Below are 23,627 nucleotides of genomic sequence, written 5' to 3'. Positions count from 1 at the left end.
TTTTTTATGGCTGAGTAATATTCCATTGCATGTGTATATACAGGGTCCTCCTGGGGCAGCAGGACTCCCTGGAGAGCTTGGCCGTGTTGGACCAGTTGTGAGTACTGCAGTGCATTTTGATAGACATTTGCTGATTTAGTAGAAGACATCATTCTGGAAGGCAAATTGCCCTAACTGTATGCTTTCTCCTGCAAATCCAAAAAATGATGAATTTCATTCTAGATCACAATATCGATGGGAACCGGCGATAATAATGCTACCTCATTTCTGTAGAGTGATTTTAAATTTTTTTCCCAAAGTTACCAGCTAAACTTTTCTTCCCAACTTCCAGAATTAGTGATCAATCAAAAGTGTGTCTCCTCCACCTAATAGACTCTCAGCTGGAATTAAGGTCCAGTGTCTTTTGTATTAGTCTCACTGCATGAAATGAAAAATTATTGCCATGTTTATTTATGTTAGGATCATTAAATTATAATTGAACTAACAGAACTTAACATTAAGTAATAAAAGAGCTGAACTCTGTAGAAAAAATTGCTGGTAATAAGTTCTTGATGTTACTATCCAATAAATATTTCAAGATTGTTGAGAAGTAGTGACGTTATGTGGAGGATAGATAATTGTAAACGCATTGAGAACAGGAGACCCGTGTTCTATATTTCTTCTTGCTTCTCTTACTATAGTAATAGTATATTACTATACTACAGTATAGTAACTATGTCTTACTATTTGGTAAAATTATTCACTGAACAGATGAATAAATGAAATGGTTGTAAGGTTAAATTAATTGTAAGATGCTTTTAACTTCTTACAGTAGAAATATAAGAAGGAATAAGTATGCAAGGAGTAAATTCTGGATGTTAAGACAAATCAAAATCTATTTTCATTTGAATTTAGCCATCTTTGATCTTTTATCCCATTTGCAAGAGGGTACGCGACAGGCCAAGTAACAGCTGTGGGTAGACAGTACCAGGGAGGGTCTGGCATTGCACAGATTAGCCTTCCATTCCATAGCTTCAGGTGCAAGCCTCCTTTTGCTACCATTATCTGGATGGCACTGGCAGTATTGTCTGTTCTAGTTCCTCTGTAAATCAACTAGAAAAATATGTTGTGTTTCCAGTTTGTTTTCAGAATAAAGTGATCATTCTTTAGAGAAGAACTGGATTTCCCCCCCCCCCCCCCAAATCTCCTTCTGCCTTGTTTATTGCTTTGGTGAGACTGGAACTCCTTTATCCTTCCAGTTTTGTGGAGCTAATTGGATTATGGGCCACCCATCGATTTTCGTGGCAGGTCTACGCATGGCTGAGCTCTGTGGGGGTTTCTCGTAATAGTCTCTCATGCCTCACCAATCTTATGCACTGTGTTTTGACATGTGTATAACCACTGTGTCACAATTTTCAAATAACTTAGGGTGACCCTGGGAGAAGAGGACCGCCTGGGCCCCCTGGCCCTCCAGGACCCAGTGTAAGTTGTTTGCAGCCTGAATTTTCCTGTGTCTGAGAGTTTAGGATTAAAGAAACCTAAGAACCCAAAATGGAAGTACTTGTTAATCAAGTAATCATTCTAAAATTCCAAAATGGCTATAAATTTTTTCACCCATTCAGACCATGGGAATTTTAGGCCAAAAAAGTCACGGAATAACAATAATTTAAAAGGTGTTTTTTTCAGAGAATGGCTTACTCATATATTTGAAGTCTTTTGCCATTTGTGATTTCTCAAATGCTTAACACTTGGATGTATAAAAGGGACATTTTCAAATGAACTAATTTTTACAAAGGCTTTACACAGTAAGCAATTTTTAAAATAGGAGTTTAGATAGGAGATAATTCATATTTTATTTCTTCTCAGTTTTTTAAAAGATGTGTTTATTTGAGAGAGAGAAAGCATATAATTTGGGGAAGGGGGCAAAGGGAAAGGGAGAGAAATCCTCAAGTAGACCACCCGCTGAGTGGAGCCCAAGGCAGGGCTCATCTCATAATCCTGAGATCCCAACCTGAGCTGAAAAAGGAATATTCCCATGAGTCAAAGTTTTTAGAATATTAGCATATTGTATGTTGCTATTCATCTCTTATATTCTATTGAACAAATATATTTATTATATTTTTGTCCAATGGACTTTCTGTTATTAGTGGGTTTGAGTAGGGTATTTAACTATATTCCTAACTTTAATATTTTCTTTACTTTAGGGAACAATTGGCTTTCATGAAGGAGATCCCTTGGTAAGATGTTTACCTTTGAACAAAATACTGTTTAAGTCAAAGACCACGTAATCTTTAGATGAGTTCTCTTTAAAATTGTCTTGCCGGAATATGTTGTATTTCTGTGTTTTACTCTACTTGGATAGCAGAGCAATCCAGAGCCGTAGTGGGCTGGTGGTTTGTATACACTTAGACTGTACGTGGTTTTCATTATGGAAATGTTTTTGTTTCTCCAAAGTCTTTTTTGCTTTATGACTAAAGCATCGTTTTCACAATAGCACCCCAATTTCCGAAGCTAGAAGTCCAATGTCTCCCTCTGAGACTTGTTTTACTTACAGACTAATATTCACATGATGTTGGTAAACTGTACTAAATGCAATTTTGGCCAATTTGACAAGGGCTTGTGGACCTCAGGATAGAGCTGTTCTGGTGGTGGGGGAAGAGAAAAGGATCAGGTTGTGGTACACTAGGTTGGAAACATTTGGTATACGAGGTCTGGAAACATTTTATTTCTTTAATAAATCTGAAATAAATATGGCAAAATATTAACACTTATTTAATCTGGATGGTGAACACACGGGGAGAGCATGTTCTATTCTCTGTACTTTTCTGTAAGCTAGGAATATGTCTGAGTTTAAAAATGAAATATTGAAAAGAAGGGGTATTCAGACTTATTTAATGAATATAATTATACTGGGATTCTGAAGCTGCAGTCCCTAAAACAGTACCATTTTGTCATGAAGGGAGGCTCTAATTTATGCCCTCTACCTCTCTCTCGCTCTCCTTCGCAGTGTCCCAATTCCTGTCCACCAGGTCGCTCAGGATATCCAGGCTTACCAGGCATGAGGGTAAGAGAATAATTTCAGTATTTTATATTCAAGAGTATTAACCATAGGAAAAAACTAGATCCTTTCCTGTAAGTACTGGCCTTTCTGGTGTAAGACCCCATTTTGGAAGATTAGGCAAGTCTGTGTTTGTTTTTTCTTTGGCTTAGTCTGTGGTCCTTCTACAGTCCTATAACTTCAGCTGGCTCCCCTGGCAGGTACATGAGACGTGGATGTTTGATTATACAGTGCTTTCATTGTTCAGGGAGGAAATACCAGTAAAAATGTACTGGCTGGAGAGATGCTGTAACACCAAATTAAGGCTCTGAAGTTTGCTTCCTATGGGGAAGATTGGGGAGCAATTATACACATAATGTATTTGAATCTATTTTAGTTAAAAAATTGGGAAAACAGTGCAACATAGCCAAGGAAAGAGACTTCCACAAAATGTTTTTCTCTCACTCTGTATCATAATTACTTCAAAATTTCCCATTAAAAAACCTCCAAATGTTGGGGTTAAGTGGCTTTTTCTCTCTAGCCTATGAGTCTGAAGTGATTTTGAAAATTCCAGACCAGAGGAATTCTGCTATGATCTGAAAGGCACCAGGGCACTGGTTTTCCAATTATGGTTTTCTCTAAGGTGAGTTTTAGTGGGTTCCCACAATTGCAGAAAATTTTGTCCTGGATTGGTGTCTTATTTTTCTCCAAGACCTCCACTCTCACAATAGGAAGTCTCCGAGGGTGAAAGCTCTGACAGACTTAATTTTAGAATGTTCATTTCCCATTTGCCTCATATTACCACCCGAAGCACACATATGCTTAGAACAGGCAGCCTGACAAGAAGATACAGGGATTTCTTCTCGTACTATGCAGCTTTCAGGGACTGCCCTTTATGGCTTTCCCTTTGCACTTATAATTGTGTACAAGGGGTGGAAGTTGTGCATCGGGGGAGCTCCCCTTCTCATACCGGCCCTTCTTCCATCTCCAGGAAGGAGGTGGGTATAGAGGAGGCGGCAGAGGGTTTTTGGAGCAGCACAGAGAGAGCAGGGAACAGCCAGCTAAGCTCAGTCAGGACTGTCATCTCCGAGAAGAAGGTTACTGATGCTGGAGAAGACTTGTTGCTCTTGACCCAACTGTGAGAGGAAGTCTGAGATAGAGGGATCTGGGGATCAGCTGGTGATAAATCATGTGGGCGAACCAGGTAATGAAGCTTTGTTATTCTAGAACAGTGTTTTTCTATTAACTAAAGCTAGTATTTACCATATACACCAGTCATGTAATACACATGGCACTGTTAAGGTTGTGGAAGGCAGTCATTTTCTTTGTGACATAACTTTTTTTTTGTAGCACACTGACACAGATTTAGGGAAACAAATCACTTTATGAACCTCCTGACCACTTTCTGTAACAAACCCAATAGAATTATTTTTTAATTAATTTATTTATTGTTACTTATGCATTCTTAGGGTCATAAAGGGGCTAAAGGAGAAATTGGTGAACCTGGAAGACAAGGTCACAAGGTAAGGAAAATGAGTATTTAATGGGTAAGTTGTGTTTAGGAAGTAGTACAACATATTATAAGGAATAAGAAAGCATGATATTTTTTCATTCCTTTTCAAATGATGATTGACAGGTTTTCAGTAGATGCTTCAATATCCTGACTAAGCACAATATTCTCATGTTGTTCAATTACAAAAAACAATAATACACCAGACATTTCATTCTTTCCTGTGTTGCTGCCCCTTGCTTTCCTTTTGAAATCAATCACATTCAGCATTTTTTCCTTGATGCTTTTGATAGTCGAAACATCATTCAGCTAGCTTTTCCACTCCACTAAACAAAATTTTATGACACGTGTAAAATTTTATGACAAGTGTCGCTGACACTAGCAAATAGGAGGTTGAAAGCTGATAGCTTCTCATCTTAGTTCTGAAATAATTTGTCTGTTTCTGACTCCATTTCAAGAGAATTTAGATTTTGGATAATCTGGAAGTGAATGATAGACTTAAATAGTTGTCGGGATAGAAAGACGGAATCTGTAGCACAACTTGCATTGAGGCTGGTGTCTTGCAGAAAACTCAAGGCAGAAATTTAAAGTATGATGACTGACTTGCTCTTTTAAAAATCAACTGGTGCATATTGGCTTTAAATGTCTAAGAATTTGACTTCCTGCATAACAGAAGTGTTGTCTGTTAGTTCTGTGATATTTTACAAAGCCAAACTGTTCTTATTAATGTGGGTTTTCTAGACTTTGTTGACTATGTCCTTCTAGACCTTTATTGCGTAGAAAATTAGTCTTTTTCTTTGGAAGTTAAGAACTGAAGAGGCAATTTATTATATTGTCAGGGATTGATATCCTTGAACTCTAGCTAAAATCAGTCTGTTGAACAACCTGAGATAATCAGGATAAGTAAGCCAATTTTCCCTACCCTGTTACAGTTTGGACACTTATTTCTAGTCTTTTACTACTTGGGCCCTGAGTAATTAAGGCATTTTATTTATCTGGACTGTAACACCTGGGTTCTTACTGTCAAATTGGAGAAAGTAGAAAAAAGTTGAGTACTTCAGAGACTTTTCTGCCTGTTCATTCCTCCATTCAGTCTTGAAATTCATAATTGAAAAAAATTCAACAAATATTTTTAAAGTACCTTCTGTGTGCCAGAGTTTATTCTAAGTGCCAGGAGAACAGAAGTGAAAAAAAAATGTGCAACCACGGGAGACTGGCTAAATTAAGTGTGACATGGCCATGCAATAGAATATTATCTAACCACAGAAAAAGATGTGTAAGGATATTACATTATACCAAAAGATATTCATGAGGTAATGCATGTAGTCAAACAGATTCGGCAGACTTCTATTATTTTTGATGCCATGCTCCCTTCCTCCTCCTTTTATGACCCCTTTTCTTTAGGGGAACTTTTACAATCCCATTTGGGGATAGAGGTGTCAATTAGAATACTTTCCCCCTCTCCTCAAGAAACCAATTATTGTTGACACCTGTACAAGTTAGTTATCCAGACTCTCAAATTTGGCTTGATTTTAGTGAAGAAGTTTTGGTGTGTGAGAAAATTGGCCAAAATTTTACTAGTCATTGTTGAAAACTCCTTTAATTTATTTCACATGCTGTGTCACTCACACCTTTCAGTGGTGTCTTTGAAAATTTACTTGAGGGCGCCTGGGTGGCTCAGTGGGTTAAGCCTCTGCCTTCTGCTCAGGTCGTGATCTCGGGGTTCTGAGATTGAGCTCCACATTGGGCTCTCTGCTTAGCGGGTAGCCCACTTACTCCTCTCTCTGCCTGCCTCTCTGCCTACTCGTGATCTCTGTCTGTCAAATAAATAAATAAAATCTTAAAAAAAAAGAAAATTTACTTGGGACCAAAGGATAACAATAGCTCATTGAAAAATGAGCCTTAAAAGGGTAATCGATGCACTGAACTGTAAACTGAAAGTGGGTTCACAATTTTGCCTTGAATTTACTCTACAAATTAGTTAACAAAGATTTTAAAATTTGTAAATAAAAGAATGAATAGTCAACAATCTTTCAGTAAAACGATAACAAATTGCTGTTCCTAAATTTGTCATTATGTTGTGGTTATTGATTGATTAGTTGTGTGCTACTCATCTGCTGGTGAGATAGTTAAATCATCTATATTACTCCAGGGCTTATCCTGGAATCTGTAGGAAAATACCCCAAACCTGGGGCACCTGGGTTGCTCAGTGGGTTAAAGGCTCTGCCTTCAGCTCGGGTCATGATCCCAGGGTCCTGGGATTGAGCCCCATATTGGGATCTCTGCTAGGCAGGGAGCCTACTTCCCTTCCTCTCTCTGCCTCTCTCTGCCTACTTGTGATCTCTCTCTCTGTCAAATAAATAAATAAATAAAATCTTAAAAAAAAAAAGAAAAGAAACTACCCCAAACCTTGCTAATGAAAGCTTACTGGCACATATCAGTCACTGTTGTTTTGATAGTTAGGCAAGGGCATACAGGTAGCATTTAATTACACACATGTGTTGCTTATCCATTCCTTGAAATAGCTAATTCATTGGCTTTCTCACTGGGACTACCTCTCTTCGCTATCAGTCAGGTGTTTTTATGGAATATAATCTGAGTAAAATTATAAGACTGAAACCACTAGGTATAATTGATTCAAAAGTCAAGTATAAATGACTTAGGCATAACCTAGTTCTTTGCATTTATGCCCAAAGTTTCTATGTTTCTATATTAATATTGCCATTTAGTTTTCTGCATTTCTGTGTGTGTGTGTGTGTGTGTGTGTGTGTGTGACAAGCACTATTATAATCTATAGAACAAGAACATGGGTGAATTGAAATATGTAATAAAGAAACAACAGGAATAGATTTTTATATAATATTATGCACATAATATTAAAAATGAATAATTTTTCTCATGATTAATTTTACAATTTAAGACATTCATTACTACAGGACATGTAGGGCAGTATATTTCTGTAAAAAGTAACTTGTCAGAGGGAATAATATTTTTTTTCAGAGTCAGTCAAGTGATCTTTCTGTAAGAAACAGCAGTTGGATTTTTTTTCAGAATATACTAACATTTTAAAGTATATCAGAAGTTATAAAATTAATATCAAAAAGTCAAACAATAATTAGCTAGAAAACAACATGGAAGAAGATTCCATTGGCAATCACCACCAAAGTGTCAAGATTTAATTTAAATATTTAAATATTCAAATTTAAATATTCAAAACTAACATGAGGAAAAGAACAAAGCTTTATTGAAGGAAAGTAAAAGATTTGATTAAATAGGGAGATACATTGAGTTCCAAGATAGACTCAGTATTGTAAGGATTCTAGTTCTCTCCATATTAATCTTTTAGTTCAGAGCAGTCCTAATTTGAAGCAAGTAGTTTTTTTGTGAAGATCTTCCAGACATTCCTAAAGTTAATCTGGAAGAGCAAACATTTAGGAAAAACTGAAAGATAAGAGTAACCATAAAAGAAAGACAAAGGTAAAGGAATTCTATTTGAAATTAAAATGTATTCTAAAATTTCAATAATTAAAATGTGATATTGACAAATTCATACAACAGATCAGAAGAGCAGAGTAGGAAATCTAGAAACAAGTATATTCATAATTTACTATATGTTAAAGAAGGATTTTCCAGGCTCTGTGGAGAGAATCTTGCATTCAGTAAATGATATTAGAGAAGGTGAGCAATTACCAGAAAAAAAGAACATGACAGATTTTTTTTTAAAATTTAAATTCAGCTAGCTAACATATAGTACATCATTTGTTTCAGATGGAGAATTCAGTAATTCCTCGCTTGCATGTAACACCCAGTGCTCATCGCCTCACACGCCGTCCTTTATGCCCATCACCCTCTTACCCGATCACCCCACCCACCTCCAAAATGATAGATTTCTACTTTATATTTTATATTAAAATCAATTAAAGGTTTCTATTTAAGAAGTTTAACTATAGAATTATAGAAGAAAAATACAGATGAATATTTATATATTCGGGAGGTGAAGAAAGCTTTTCTGTGGGAGACATCAAAGGTATAAGCCATAAAAAGAAAGACTGATTTAAATGCTTTTTAAAGAATTATATATGGTAGAAAAATTATAATAAGAAAAGTAAAAAATGAAAACCTCAAATAAATAATATTGTAGTTGATGGAAAAGTTTGCATACAATGATCATATTTTCCTAGTAACACCCCCCTCCACACACACACACACTGAGAACGTGAATATATATATGTTCTCTCTCTGTCCTTTCCTCCCCATCCACCCCTTTATAGAGAAGTGTCCAAGATGTTACTGGTTATTTATAGTTGAAAGGTGGGATTTGGGTGACTTATTTGTAAACTTCTCTGTATTTTCTGAATGTCCTACAATGAATATGGATTACTCATATAAACTAATTTAAGAAAGTATGGTAACATAACTCAGGGGATGCCAAGTGAATTTCAGATGTGCTGAGTTATCTATCTATGCTCGTTTGGTGGAATAACACTTGGTGTGCTTTTCTGTTGTTTATTAGGGTGAAGAAGGGGACCAAGGGGAACAAGGAGAAGTTGGAGCTCAGGGACCTCCAGTAAAGTAGTCTTTAAAAATATTTAACTTGAATATGCAAATATTCTTTTTTCACGACTAACGGAATATTTTCTGTTTAGCGTTTGGATTAATAGTATTATATTAACATATTTTCCCACCAAGCCAGCATTGGGAGTTTACCATTTTTTCAAAATAGGAAGAATCCGCATTGTATAATCAAGCACCATTTTAACAGAAAAATTTTACCTACAATTACGTATGTTCATTTACTAGATTTTAGGGCTAGGCAATCTGAAAGCAAATATTGAACACAGAGGTTGATATATGTCTTTTATATTCTATGGTACTTTCACATGATATAGAAAATTTCATGTACCCTGAATATGCAGAAGGTACCTCAACCACTGGATTTAATGTACCTTATGCCAGCATATAATCATTATAATTAGAACATTCTTAATTGCTTATAATCAGGTCTCTTAATAAAAAGTTAGTCCCTTGTGCTTTGGCAGATTGCTGCAATTATACGCACAATGAGGTAATTTGGGACATTGCCATACTTCAATTTAAAGTGTTTGCTACATCAAAATTTACATTACTTTTGTATACAAAAGTAGAATTCCCACACTTTTTTTCTTGTCAAGATGAGTAGTTAACAATTATGGAAATAATAATTTCTGAATATTCATTGAACACTGTAGCTAGCTAAGGTCTTTGCTAGGTGAGGGACAGGCTCAGGTTAGGGAGGACAAACATAGGGCCATCATTCCTTGCCCTGCTCTGCTCTTCCCCCAAACAACTGGCCTTTTACAAAAGAGTTCAGGGAGCTGTGTGGATTAATACTTACCCCAGAGCTGAAAGAAATTCGAGCTAGAGGAGATGAATTTGAGCATTTGTAAGAAATGGTCACTGCTTTTAAGCTACATGAGAACTTTAAGAAAACCTGGAGGAATACAAGGTGTTTATTTCAGAAGATTGTCTTCCCTGAGCCTTTGAAAGGAGACAAGGAGATGGCTCTATTTGGTAAGAGAGAGATAGAAATAGTATGCGAGACATATGCTTTTTTTTTTTTTTTGATCTGATGAAAATTTAGTGGGGACCTAAATTATTTTTAAGCCACCCCCCAAATCCTCAGAACAGGATTTTGCAAGCAGCATTTAAAAATGTTTTCACAGATTAAGGATATCTGTTGGGATCTGCCTGGCTCAAGTGGTCTACTGGGGACTATTGTTAATGCTTGCTGACGTTCTGATGTTTGGCAGTAGGCTTACCAAAATGTTTCTATAAACTTCACAAATGTTTACTTTTTAAATGTACATCTATAAAGCAATGCACAGATTTTTTTTTTTAAGCTATATGCTTTTGGAAACATTTATACACAAGCTTTGTCCTTCAAAGTAGTCACCTTAAGAGATAATACATGGCATTCTCATGTCACTGCCATTGGCCCAAATATTTTTGGAATTCTTTTTGTAGAATTAGCTTCAGAAAGAGCAGTTTGAATCTAATATGGCCACATTTTATATCTCAAGTGGTTATCCTGTGCTGGATAATCTTACACAGTCAGGTCATTCCTAACTGATCTACACAAATTTGTGACTTATCTGGACGCAGGCCCAGTTGGCCAGAGAACTGCCCCACTTACTCCAAGGGAGAGCCCAAGAGAATGACTGGCTTAGAGCTACTTGATCTGAAGCCAGTCACAGCACACCGTTAGCAAATTGCTTAGAAGTGGTTGCTCTACCTTCCTGAAGGGGCGTCTACCTGCTGCTGTTCCCAGGAGAACACGTAGGCTCACTCTTTACAGGATCCACTCCTGGAGCCCTGCTGTTTCAGTATTGAAGAAGATTCTAGAAATCACACTCACAGCCTTATTTTTAGGTTTACCCACTCCATTGCCCGAGATGGGGTGAGATGGATTCCTGCTGCTCCAGGTGGGAATGTAGAATGCCATACGGGGGTGTAGTGACTCCTAGTGGTCAGTAGAGATTTCAGCTCTATGTACCGTCAGAAGCTTTTGTGGACCCTGGAAATTGAATGGCCTTTGATGGCATACGTTGGTGGGGAGAAATTAACTCCAAGGTTTAAAATCACAATCATCTTACATGTAACTAAGTTACAAATCATGAAGGAAGTAGAAATGGCAATGTATTCTGTACCTGAGTTAAAAAGTAAGTCAAAATACATGATTGTGGTTTTCTTATGATAATGATGTTTACTTTTTTGTTATCATTAATTGCTTCCCCTCCAGGTTTTTGTATGTCTTCAGAGTTTCAGAAGAGTGTTTAGCATCAGAAGAATTCTCCTTGGATTTTTTTTTTCTTTCTAAACTAGAAACATTTGTTTACATGATGTCACTATTTCTTAATGTTACCTTTGGTTATGTTAACCTCCTTCTGGAGCAACTTTTGTGATGAGATAAATAAGTGTGTGCTTCAACTAAAACAATTCACTGTTCTTTTCTTTCCCCCCCAGGGAGCCCAGGGATTAAGAGGCATCACTGGCATAGTTGGGGCCAAAGGAGAAAAAGTAAGATGATGATGATAGGATATCAAAATGTATAAATATTTAAAAATTTTCCCATTTAAAAATATCTTATTTTCAGCAACATCATTTTTTAATTTCTTATTTGCTTAGTAGATATTTGGTTAAGTTTTCACATTTCTGTTATAAACATAGATGACAGAAGTGAGTAGTATGTGTGATACTTATGTACTATATATTTTAAATTATCTTGGTAGATAGGAATAAACAGGGATGTTACCTTTTTACATCTTCATCATTATTAATAGTTAATACTGGAAATCAAAGCAAAGACAGGAGAGGATGGAAAGGGAGAGGCAAGAGAAGGCAAGATCTCCCCAAGGACACGAGGACCATCCACGGCTTTCCCTCCGGGCTGATCGCTGAGCTCTGTCCCCAACAAGAATACTCCCTGCACTTCCAACCTGTCCTTAGCCCAGTCTCAAAAACCAGATTCTCCTCCCATTTCCATAGCAAGGCACTGTGAGATGGTGGGGAGATTCAAAGAGGAAAAAGGACTTCAAATTTGTTCTTCATTGGGAGAAACAAATGAGTAGATGGCTAACTACAATGTAAAAGAGACACACAAATTTGAGGGCAAGTGGTGTGAGGGAGTGAAGACAAAGGAGTGACCACTCTTGGTCAGGGAACTGGGAGGGCTCATGAATGAGGCGGCATTAGAAGAATGCCAGGCCTGGAAGGATGACGTGTTCCCATTGCTGGAGGATGAAGAATGGGAAATGCTTGGATGAGTGAAAATGAACACCGGAAACCTGAATGTTCCTGTTGTGCTCAGAAATGTTTTTCTCACTGTGTGTGTGTGTGTGTGTGTGTAGGGGTGTGCCCAGCTTCTCTGTCAGATTTTTAAGAAAATGGTTGCCACTTAGTATATTAGGAAAGCCAGTTTGTGGGTTCCAGGAAAGACAATAAAAGCACTTTGTCCACTACCACACCTGACCCTTGCCTCTTCCTCTTTAGAACCTCTGTGGCTAATTTGCTTCCTTTCGCACAGAAGCACAGAGACTTTTATTAACAGCTAAGAGGGAATAACTTGCACATTGTAGGTGCTCAATAAATAAATTTAAATTTTTCTAAAAGAAATAAACATTTTTGGAAACGGAAGGAATTATTTTGTGACAGATTCCTTCAACTTCATTTTTTTTCAGCCTTGTTGTCCCTTCTAGGAATTCTCATTCTGCCCGTTTTACTCTTCCATTTCCTCTAGAATATTTCTTTTCTAAAAATACTGTTTTTAAAAAAATTTTCATGTTTCTATATTCATATTACCTTAAGTAATATTTTGTGTTTATCTCCTGTTATTAGAAATAAACCCCATTGATTTTGAAGTTGCTGATACCTAGGCCTTTGTTTTTTCTGGGTTTAAATCATCTAAAGTATGTGACCTCACACTTCGAAACCGATTACTGTTCTTGATATGCTCTTTATTTGAGGTATTTTTTTACTTGGCATTTTTCAAAATTTCTCATTTCCTTTGAGTTCTGTCAAATTGCTTTCAATAACAAAAAAAAAAAGAAAAGAAAAAAAAAAGCAAGCTCTTCTCATGAACTGAGACCCCTGGAGTGGTTGCCTAGTAACAGCATTTTGGGTCTGAGCTCATGCTGAACAGCAATAAGAGAGAGTGAGCGCATCACAGCCGATTCTGTAATGCAAAGGTTGGGCTCCTTGCTCACAACGCAGGGTGAATGATGAATTCAAGGTCTTTTTTGAGTCTTCCAAACCTCTTCTTCCCTGGTGAATGTACAATGCTTTCTGCTCTGCTCTAGTTTTTAGGGATCAAAGAATTTCAAGGCTCTGTGGTGCTTCTGCTTCAGTGGTGTTCTTTCTTTGATTCTACCTTTTCTGAACCTTCTATCAAAGGTTTTCTAATTCTTAAATCTCACTACAGATGCTGTCTGCCTGGTTTTCTTGGCCTGACATCCATCCAGCACTCTTTTGACTGTTTTCCATTTATTTTATCATCTCCTTGTCTCAACCCTATTCATTAGGAAATGGCCTGTTGACTTCAGTCACCCTTTTGCCTTCTCATTCACTTAGCAGATGAGAAAAAGATTTGAAGAAGGGAGTTGTATTTTGTCAGGCAGTATATGTAGAAAGCACCAAAAAAAAAGACCTCATACTTTTGTTTTAAAATCACATTTTGATTCTTATTATTAACTAAGGAGGTGATATTTACAGTATAGCCAAGTCACAACTGATTTCAAGATAATTAGATTTATAAAACTCTAGTTTCCATCCCTTGGTAGGACAAATCTGTTGTTAAGAAAATAGATGGATTATTTTTATATAAACAGAACCTAATGTCTATCAAGGATGGAATGGGGGATACTCAAATCCTTATTACGATTCGTTCTTCTAAATCACATGACTGGACTTCGGATTGTGGATCTTGGCAGAAATCCAGCATCACAGAATCCTACCCACAGCTGTGGCTGCAGCACAGTCCATGGCAACTGCTCTATTCTTTCGGTGGCTCCTTAGTCTTCACCATTCATGAAAAGCACAGGAATCCTGAGAACCCTGGAGGGTAACTACCCAACCTCCTGCCATAGGTTTGCCAACTTCCTTTAATAGGGACCAGTGTTTTTAGTTCATGTCATCAATCAAAAATGGCTGCAATGTGAACTTAAAATATCCAGAGTGGTAGGAAAGATCGGCCGTCAGTACTCTTGGTGGGATGAGGAGACGTAAAATTGTGTTTTCATATCTGAGGTGTCCAATGGCATACTCCCTGGTATAATATATACAGTGATATATTATATACGATGTATAATAATACACTGATGTATACAGATTATATTCCAGGCACAAAACCTCCTTCTTTATATGGCTATTAAAGTTCTATGGAAAGACTGATGTGCCCTTTAATGACCGATTTCAATTTCATTTCTTTATGCTGTTTTTTTTTTTTTGCAGGGTGCTCGGGGCTTAGATGGAGAACCTGGGCCTCAAGGTCTTCCTGGTGCACCTGTAAGTAGTTTTCCTTTTACCAGACCCAATGATAGGTTATTTAGCAATGATTGACCAGTGATAAAGTGCAGTATGTATGTGTGTGTGTGTGTGTGTGTGTCTGTGTGTGTGTGTCTTTTACATGTGAATACAGTGGAAAAATGGGCAATAGTTTCTATATTTATTTAAACAAATTTTAGTTAAGATAAGCATCACTTCCTTGAATAAAGAGAAATGTTCTTTTGCCTTGACGAGGGTTTTTGTTTTTCAAGTAGGTGAAGTCAAATTGTTAAGTTTTATGTTTGCTGTGTTTTCCTTTTGTTATAACTACCAGGAAGTTTAGAGTCACAGTAACTGTCTCATTTCAGGTTCTTGCTCCTTTTCTATGATTTTTGATCTCTATATTTTCTATATTTCTCTATATTTTCTATATTTTATATTTTGACTGCTATATGTACATGTGTCATTATTATAGGCTGCCTCACACCTTTTCTGGAAATAAATAAAAAAGCCACCCATATAATAACCACCTTTATCACCAAAAAAGTAGAAAAGGTATAAAGACAATAGAGTTTTCAATTATCAAGCTCCTATGGCCCAGTGGGGAAGACAGAATATAACTCTGTCATACGTTAAAAGATCCAGCGCTGGAGTAGGTGGTAGAGGTACTGCTGGTAAGAGGAGGATCCTAGAGGCAGGCTGAAATGGAAAGCCATTCTGGGTGGGAAAGGAGCAGACAGAGTCCAGGTGATACTCCGTGATGGGAGTAATTGGTGGTAATGGGGTGTGTGTTGTCTAAGGGATTGTTACTGCCTAGCTTGGAAAGTTTCTGTTGAGAAGATGAAAATTGAATAGATAAAGGACGATCACATTGTAGAGAGTGTTTTATGCCAATGTGAGTAATTTGAACTGATCTGATAGCGACAGGAAGGCATTTGAGGTTTTAGAGTAGTTCTGCAGTTCAACAAAAGCTATACTTTAAGGAAGACATATCCTCTCATTTATTACCACCTATACCGTAAATCAACATTAGCCACAGATAATTTTGACAGAAACCGTTTTTATTGCCGGGAGAATGAAATAATATGGAAAAAAGATTGGCAACTGACCCAAACCTCAACCCACCATGATAGTCAATGAGTTTAGCTGATAATGTAGACATAGTTACTGATGTTAAGATTACCTACAGTACGGATCTTAATTTTATTATACCTATACATCAAAAGGGCACAGAAGCTTTACACATTGAAAATGAAATAAAAAGACATGTAATTCTCTATCATTCCTATCCCAACATAAAATTTTAAGATGTAATTTTTATAAATGATTTCTTGAGCTAGGCACCCATGATAGAGCAAAGCACTGAAATGAAAGAGCAGTCATAAGGTAATATGGATGGTGTTCTCTAGTTTCAAAAGTCTATCAATAAGTAACTCTTGCTTTTCACTTTATTTTCATACAGGGTGACCAAGGACAGAGAGGACCTCCAGGAGAAATAGGTCCCAAGGGAGATAGAGTGAGTTCAGATTAGTGTTAATCACTATAAACATCGTGCTTACTGGTGTCCTCTGCTGATTATGCTTACCTCTTTGATGTGGCCAAAGTGCCGTGATGAATGAGCCTGTCTTGTCTCTCCTTTCCCCTCTACCCTGCAAGGGGCCTCAAGGTTCTAGAGGAATTCCTGGCCTCCCTGGAACCAAAGGAGACATGGTATGTCCTGAGCCGTAGTCACCCACCCCATTTTTTGAAGTGATTATTAACTTGTAATAAAATTTTAGAAAATAATGAAAGGAAGAAGAATGTGACTGTTTCTAAGACACAATGTGTTTCTTTGTGTCTTTTTAGGGCTTGCCAGGTGTGGATGGCCGTGACGGGATACCTGGAATGCCTGGGACAAAGGTACCTTTTGTAACCCTGGCAAACCGAGCCCAGCATTTCCATGACTACATGACAGGGAGATTTACTCAGCTGGTTTGGCTTTTTTCCTCCGTTTTTTCATCAAATGTCACCTCAGAAATACTTTTAGAATAGTATGTTTACTTGGTTTTAGGAACTCAGTAGAATTGCCCTGTCGATGAAAGCAGCTGAAAGAGATTGTGTGTTTTGATTTATTTTATGTCCTTAGTCCATCTGCCCTATCCCGTATCACCACCTGCCCCTGCCCTGAATGGGATCATATCATAAAAGTGCGCATAAGGTCACCTGTAGGGAGAATCCTTCTACACAGAAGCCCTGTGTCCTTTCTTTACTTGAAAGACGTAGAGCAATTCACACGGGTTCAATGATGCAATAAAAACTTCTTTTCTCAGGGTGAACCCGGGAAGCCTGGGCCTCCTGGTGATGCAGGATTGCAGGGCTTACCTGTGAGTATTTGGCTCTTTAAATGTTTACTGATTTAGCTGAGTATTTAGAAAATATGAATTTTAGAGAGAAACAAATAATTGGCTAAGTTTCAGGAAGATACCTGATGGCTTAGTTTTACATTTTTGTAGTTTTACGTTTTATACTTTTTTCCTGAATAAGGAACTCTTTCCTAATAACTATACTAAGCTTTAATTTGTATTTTGCATTCTTCTCCTCTCTTTCATTCAGTCAGTCTTTCTTATCTTTCTACTAACTCTGAGCTGTGGGCCAGGAGCGCATACTCCCTCCTCCTCCTCACCAGTTTTGAAGTTCTTGTTAGCAGAGTTGAGCCATAAGGGGCTTGCGAGTATGCTCCCTGGACGATGTGAGGTATCAGATACCATTTTTTTGATTGCGTGCTATTTTGAATTATTCAAATTGGGGTTTCCCTGCCTTGATGTGGCTAGAGGGTCACGTGGATTATACAGATGTATTCTTGGAGACAAATGTTTCAAGGTAATAAAGAGATACTTGGTCATTTGAGGACGGGCCTCAATTTATTATCTGACATTTTAAAAATAATCAGTTATAGAATATTAGGACTCCCAGTAACACCGAATTTTAGTTCAAGCCAGCATTCTCCTGCCATTCCGCTTTTCAACTTCAGGGTTAATGTTTCAATAGGTCTTTGTTTTGTTATTCAAGCTCCCCTTGACCGATGATAATTTGGAAATTCATGCTTGAAAAATAACTATAGTTTAGAGATAGGATTTGCCTAAGGGTGTTCAGACTTAACAAGCCACATAGAGTGAAGTGTAATTCCTTCTAAACTGTGGGTAGTTCTAGAACTGCTCAGAATTTGGGAACTAGGAAGAATCTCTCTCACACTAAAGCTTTGGCGTTGTCACGATTCTCTCAGCCCCTGGGCAGTGTGCTGGGGGCAAGACATCTCACGGATTCTCCGCTGATGTGATTCAGCCCAAGTTCTGTGTGCCCTCTTTTAGGGTGTACCTGGGATTCCTGGTGCAAAGGGTGTTGCTGGTGACAAGGTAAAAGACGAAAATTTTTTAACTAGTACTTTTCTGTATTTCTCTATTTTTTCATTAATATGTTTTATTTATCATTTTTAGTATTTCCAACCTGCCTTTTATTTTATATTCGACTCTAAGGAGAAATTTTTTGAAAAGGCTCTTTTAAGGCCTTGAATGCTGATCTCTTTCCTAGCTGCAGAAAGAACACTTTGACAAAGTGTTACTGATTAGACTTCCTTCCTGGAAGTGTCTTCCTTCGCCAGTATTAAACAGAGACAATGTTATTGCTCTTTACCACTTGAAATAAAGAAATTACGATTAAGCTACAGAAATTATGTCAGTGAATATTACTAACGTGATTTTGCTTAAACTAAAAAGATGATAGATATTTTATTCTCAAACTGATCAACCAGTGCTTATAGTGCAAAAATTAAAAACAATAGGTGAAGGAAAAATTGAAGGGTAAGATATAGCTTTACTTTAAATAAAAGGGATGACACATGAGTAACGTAGAATTTGGTCACTACCAGGTTATATGGCTACAGTCTCCGAGCCTGGGGCCCACAGCATCTTGAGCAGGGAGGCTTCCTCCCAAGTGGACTATGAGAGATGGATGGTGGGGCTGGACCCCCAGACATGTGCTTTCTCTGGAGCTTGCTGGCGGGGTCCCTTCAACAGCCCTTCCTCCTGTTCCTCGTGTTCACAGGATCCTTCTTAATTTTAATAGTGTCAGTGCCAGGGAAAAGAGCTCCAAGAAGTTTATTGGAGATAGAAATGGTAAAGGAAAATGTATAATTAATATTGTGAGGAAAGAAAAACCTTCTTCTCTTCCTGTCTGGGTAAAGAGCTTCATGTATTGACATTTGACCTTCATTTTTGAACATTTTTTTGATACCTTTACTATACTTCTGGGAACAACAGTGCAGTATCCTGATCTAAAGAACTTTAATGTATCCCCCAAGCAAGAGATTCTATGTCCTCCCAAATTCTCAATGTGAAACTGGGAAATTAATGCTGTTCAGGTGTAAGAAATGCCCAGTCTGGGTAAGACAGGTTGCGGATTTTGCTTACTTGCTGTATGAATTACTTTGGATGTTGCATTTTACCTTTAGGGTAACACAGGTGCTCCTGGGAAGACTGGTCAGTTGGGGAATTCAGGCAAACCGGTAAGATGACATGAGCTACCTTTCCTTATGTTGTTACCTGTTGTAATCACTCAGCAGAGAATCAGGGAGTGTTAATTTTTTTTCTTTCCCGGCCTTTCTCGTAACAGGGCCAACAAGGGCCTCCAGGAGAGGTGGGACCCCGAGGACCCAGAGGGCTTCCTGTGAGTACTGCTTTCCTGTAGAACCTTCTGAAGTGTCTTCTCAGGGTTTTTCTGGGTGTCCTTCTAATCATTCATTCATTTATCCATGAATGCCTTCTCAAGTTTGAGACAGTGAAATAAGAATGTCATTTGTGAATACAATCTGCTTTTTAAATATTTTTTAAGTATTTTTAAAAAGCATGAGGACTCTTATTTCATACTGAAGGAAATATTCCAGTGTGGTTAAAAAAAAACAAACAAACATAAAAAGCCCAAAACAAAACAGCTTTCCTGAGATATATTTCATATACCGTATGAGTCAACCATTTAAAGCATACAATTCATTGATATTTAAGGCATATTTATAGAATTATACAACCGTTGCCACAATCTTAAAACCTTTTCATCACCTCCCAGAAAAGAACCTCTGTGTCCACTTGTAGTCACTCAGCATTTCCCCGCAGTCCTCTCAGCCCTCAGCAACCACTAGTCCACTTTCTGTCTTGACTTGCCTGGTCTGAAAATTTCATAAAGATAGAATCATATAGTGGGTTGTTTTTTTTTTTTTTTTTTTCAGTGAATGGCTTCCTTCAGCATGTTTCAAGGCTTACCTTCTTTCTTCTTGCTGACTAGTGTTCAGTAGTATGGACATACCAGCGTTCCTTCATTCTCTCATCTGCTCTTGGACATTCGGGTTGTTTCCACTTTTGGACCATTATGAATAATGGTGCTGGGAACATTTTTCTACAGGTTTTTGTGTAGACACATGTTTTTATTTCTCTTGAGTAGAACACCGAGGAGTGGAATTTCTGGGTCATGTGATAACTCTATTTAATCCTTGGAGAAACTGCCAGACTTCTTGTAGTCTGAGTCTGTGTGTCTGTTTTGCTGCCAACACAACAAATCATATTGTTTCACTAGATACACTTTAACCCTTAGAGAGAAATGGATTAATTAAATATTATATACTTAATGTCAACTCTAAAAAATTCTCTCTGGCCTTCAGCTTAAGTTCTTATTTTTAAAATCTGCCGGGTAACAAAAAGAACTCCAAGTGAGAACAGATAAACATTTCCAAGTATTGTTACTTTTAAAGCATTTCATGAGCGTTGAATGACGATTTTCATGTGTCAAAGAAGTGAAATATTCCAGGTGTCTTGACATAAGAGGCGAACTCTTCCATTTCTCACAGATGTTTGTCAACTTAGCTCTATCAGGTGGTTTCTAGAAGTTTCTCTGCAGCCAGAGAAACTAGCCAATGCTCCTCATTATGCTCTTGTTCACTCACTGCTCAGTTATCCTTTTCTTCTGTCTTGCTTGAAGCCTGTAAACTTCTAATTAAAATAATTTTTAAAAATTTATTGCCAAAACAATGAGTTTGTAGCTAGAACATATTCATAAACAGTGGAGATGCCACATGACTGGTCCAGAAAGATTTAACAGTGTGGGAGAGAGGCATTGGAACTTTGAGAATATTGGCTATTAGGTGTAATATTCACTTTATAGAGCAGAGAACATAAAATTGAAGGGGCACCTGCTGTATGTCAAGTCCATGCACTGAACACAAAAAGTGACACTGTAGAGAGAGCTTGGCCCATCATCAGTTAAGTGCTAAGGGATGTATAAAGACCTAGAGGCAAGAACTGCAGAAGGAGATGGGGTGGGGGTTCCGTTCTCTCACGTGAGGGGAGGCAGATCTGTCGTGACTATGCAAGCTTTGAGCCTGACTCGGGTTTTGATTTCTGAGTTCCTGTAAATGTCCGGATTCTCACTGCTCCAGTCACTGTGGCTCAAAGCCTTGGTGATCTTCTTCCATCATTTCCACTCTCCAATAGGACCTGTTCTTTCTTCCACCTCCTTTTAAAAAGATTTTGTTTGAGAGAGAGAGAGTATGAGAGAGAGAGAGAGCGAGAGAGAGAGCACAAGCAAGGTGAAGGGCAGACGGAGAAGCAAACTGCCCACTGAGCAGGGAACCTGACTCAGGACTTGGTTCTGGGACTCTGGGATCATGACTTGAGCTTAAAGCAGACACCCAACTGACTGAGCTACCCACGGGCTTTCTATCTTCTCCTTTTAAAAGTCTCTTGTATTTGACTCTTCTTTTCTAAGCTCACCTCCACCATCCCAGCTCAGATCATTAGCTGCTGCTTGGATTATCAGGTCTCCTGATTTGCCTTTCTGTGTTGTCTTTCCTTCCCTTACCAGTGGTCCCCAACAAGGTACTCCTGGTATGTTGGTTGGCATAGTTCTTGGTTCCCTGGGATTCCACCCTAGAACTCCAATGGGGTTCCCACAGTCACGGTGACAAGAGTGTCAGACACAATGTCAAAGGCCTGGGGAATGGCAGTGGTCCCAGTCTGCACACCCTGCCATATTGGTCTTTTCAGAATACAACTAGATCATTACCTCTTTATTTCAAGATCTTCAATGAATTTCCACTAGCAAGGAAAGGAAGTACCAAATCATGAACTGTTTATCTGGTAGTTCTATGTCTCCCTTGTGTCTTGCTCAAGGCCTGTGTTCAAGTCATGCTGGACTCCATGGTCATTTCCAATTAGTCTCTGCACTTCTCAGCCTGCTTGTTTTCTTTTGTTACACTCTGCCCTTAGATGGTTTCCTTCTCTGTTTTCCTGACTCAGCCGCCCATGTACGTTTTTAGGTGTAACTGAAATGTTAATTCGACAGTGAAACCATCTCTGTTTATGCCCTATGCCCCAGACAGAAGTGCTCTCTCTTTATTCTGAACCCTGTAACCCCGGGCCCTGTTCACCCCATGCTGTGGGAGCTGCAGGGAAGCAGGGCCACTCTGACCCACCTTTGCATTCCCTACATCTCTCCCCTCAGGGCCTGTCACAAGGTAGAGCTCAATAAATATTTCTAAAAATGAACTGAATTGGAGGTATAGTAAATCTTTCTATGCTGCTTATGTTGGTAATAATTGACTTCTCACCTCCTATAAATTTTACAGAAAAGTGCATGAGAGGTTGTAAGCATTACGGTTCTGAGCAGAGTTTTAACACCAAATCTACTTACTGAAAGATACATTTGTTCTTTCATCTTACATCATTACATTTAGTTACATAGATAAATTCACACATTTTCATCGATTCCTCCCAAGTTTTATCAGTTTTTCCTGTAAATGTCAAGTTGAAAAGCTGAGTAGAAAGAATGAAAACCCATTTCTAATGTGTTCTACTAACGGGCCAGGGCTAATTGGAGCACGTCTTTGAAATTAAGTGGTATTCCCCTTTCAAATCATTGTTCTAACAGCTTTAGCCGGTGCCACAGCAAAACATACTGGAAGTTTTCTGGTCACCTCCAGTGATTACATATGAGCACGTATCTTCACCACTTGGATCGTGCTTCTGGCTTTCTTGCTCCACTCTACTGGTTTATACGTGGATCTGGGTGACTCCCGTTTACAGCAGGAGAATGCGGGGGGCCTTGGACGCCGTGACTCCTGGTCCATTTCCCTCATTCAGGCTTCCCAGTTCTTGCCAGGACTTTTGATGAGTGAGCTGTGTTTTGCTTTGCTCTCATGATTCTGACTGGGATCAGTGCCATGCTGATCTACTTCCAGTTTTCTGAAGATGAGACACTCCTGAGTACAGAGCAGCTCTCAGTTTCTCTGGAAGTCCCACTCCATCCTATCACCAACAGCTCTGAGCACAGAGGTCTCCAAACGGCGTGTTGCTGAATGATCGGAACCGCATTCCTGTGCCACCCAGGACGTGGAATATTATCCCTGTCAATAATTTGTGAAGCAGCTGTGATGGTTGTAGATTTTGATTTCCCTCTGTATGTGAGGGAATACCTAAACCTACACCAGAGAAAAACACAAACCATACAATGCTGCAAAATTGACTAGATTTTTAAAGTACCTTTGTGGCTGACCTAAAAATTATCATTGTGGCAGGACTAATATGATATTCCTATGTTAATATGAAGATGGGTTTGTAAAAGCAACAATCTAAAGAAATCATAATTGATCTTCTGCGTTAATCAGCATCCTTTTTTCCCAGAGAGAGGCACTTAAGTATATAATTCAGACTAAGTATGACGATTTACAATTTCTCACTTCTAAAATTAGCATGGTACTAAGAATAATGTTCATTCTTCAGCTAGTTAGCATTTTGGGTAATCAAGCAAATACAACCACCATCACAGTCTACAGCACAATGGAATAAAATCTAAATTTCTTTTTTTCTTTTTTCTTTTTTTTTTTTGGAAAATACTTATGACAACACACATATAATGAAATACATTTTTTCTGTGATATTTTAAAAGTCTAGTAGTTCCTTTTTTTTTTTTTTGGTTCCTTTTTTTTTTAAAAAGATTTTATTTATTTATTTGACAGAGAGAGATCACAAGCAGGCAGAGAGGCAGGCGAAGAGAGAAAGAGAG

At 38.1% G+C, this 23,627-nt stretch overlaps 1 protein-coding gene across 1 annotated transcript in view; it reads left to right on the top strand.

The window, feature by feature from the left end:
* Positions 1 to 23,627, top strand: part of COL9A1 (collagen type IX alpha 1 chain) — an 83,055-nt gene that overhangs the window by 31,655 nt on the left and 27,773 nt on the right. Inside the window, 15 exon segments of the mRNA XM_032340388.1 lie at positions 44 to 97; positions 1,408 to 1,461; positions 2,184 to 2,216; positions 2,987 to 3,043; positions 4,486 to 4,539; positions 9,040 to 9,093; positions 11,529 to 11,582; positions 14,511 to 14,564; positions 16,006 to 16,059; positions 16,200 to 16,253; positions 16,389 to 16,442; positions 16,853 to 16,906; positions 17,891 to 17,935; positions 19,030 to 19,083; positions 19,191 to 19,244. Coding sequence (XP_032196279.1) covers positions 44 to 97; positions 1,408 to 1,461; positions 2,184 to 2,216; positions 2,987 to 3,043; positions 4,486 to 4,539; positions 9,040 to 9,093; positions 11,529 to 11,582; positions 14,511 to 14,564; positions 16,006 to 16,059; positions 16,200 to 16,253; positions 16,389 to 16,442; positions 16,853 to 16,906; positions 17,891 to 17,935; positions 19,030 to 19,083; positions 19,191 to 19,244 — 783 coding nt within the window.

This window comes from Mustela erminea, chromosome 4, assembly GCF_009829155.1.
Source record: "Mustela erminea isolate mMusErm1 chromosome 4, mMusErm1.Pri, whole genome shotgun sequence".
Lineage (NCBI taxonomy): Eukaryota > Metazoa > Chordata > Mammalia > Carnivora > Mustelidae > Mustela > Mustela erminea.
The sequence above is the reverse complement of the archived record's forward strand: the minus strand, read 5'-3'. Positions and strand labels throughout refer to the sequence as shown.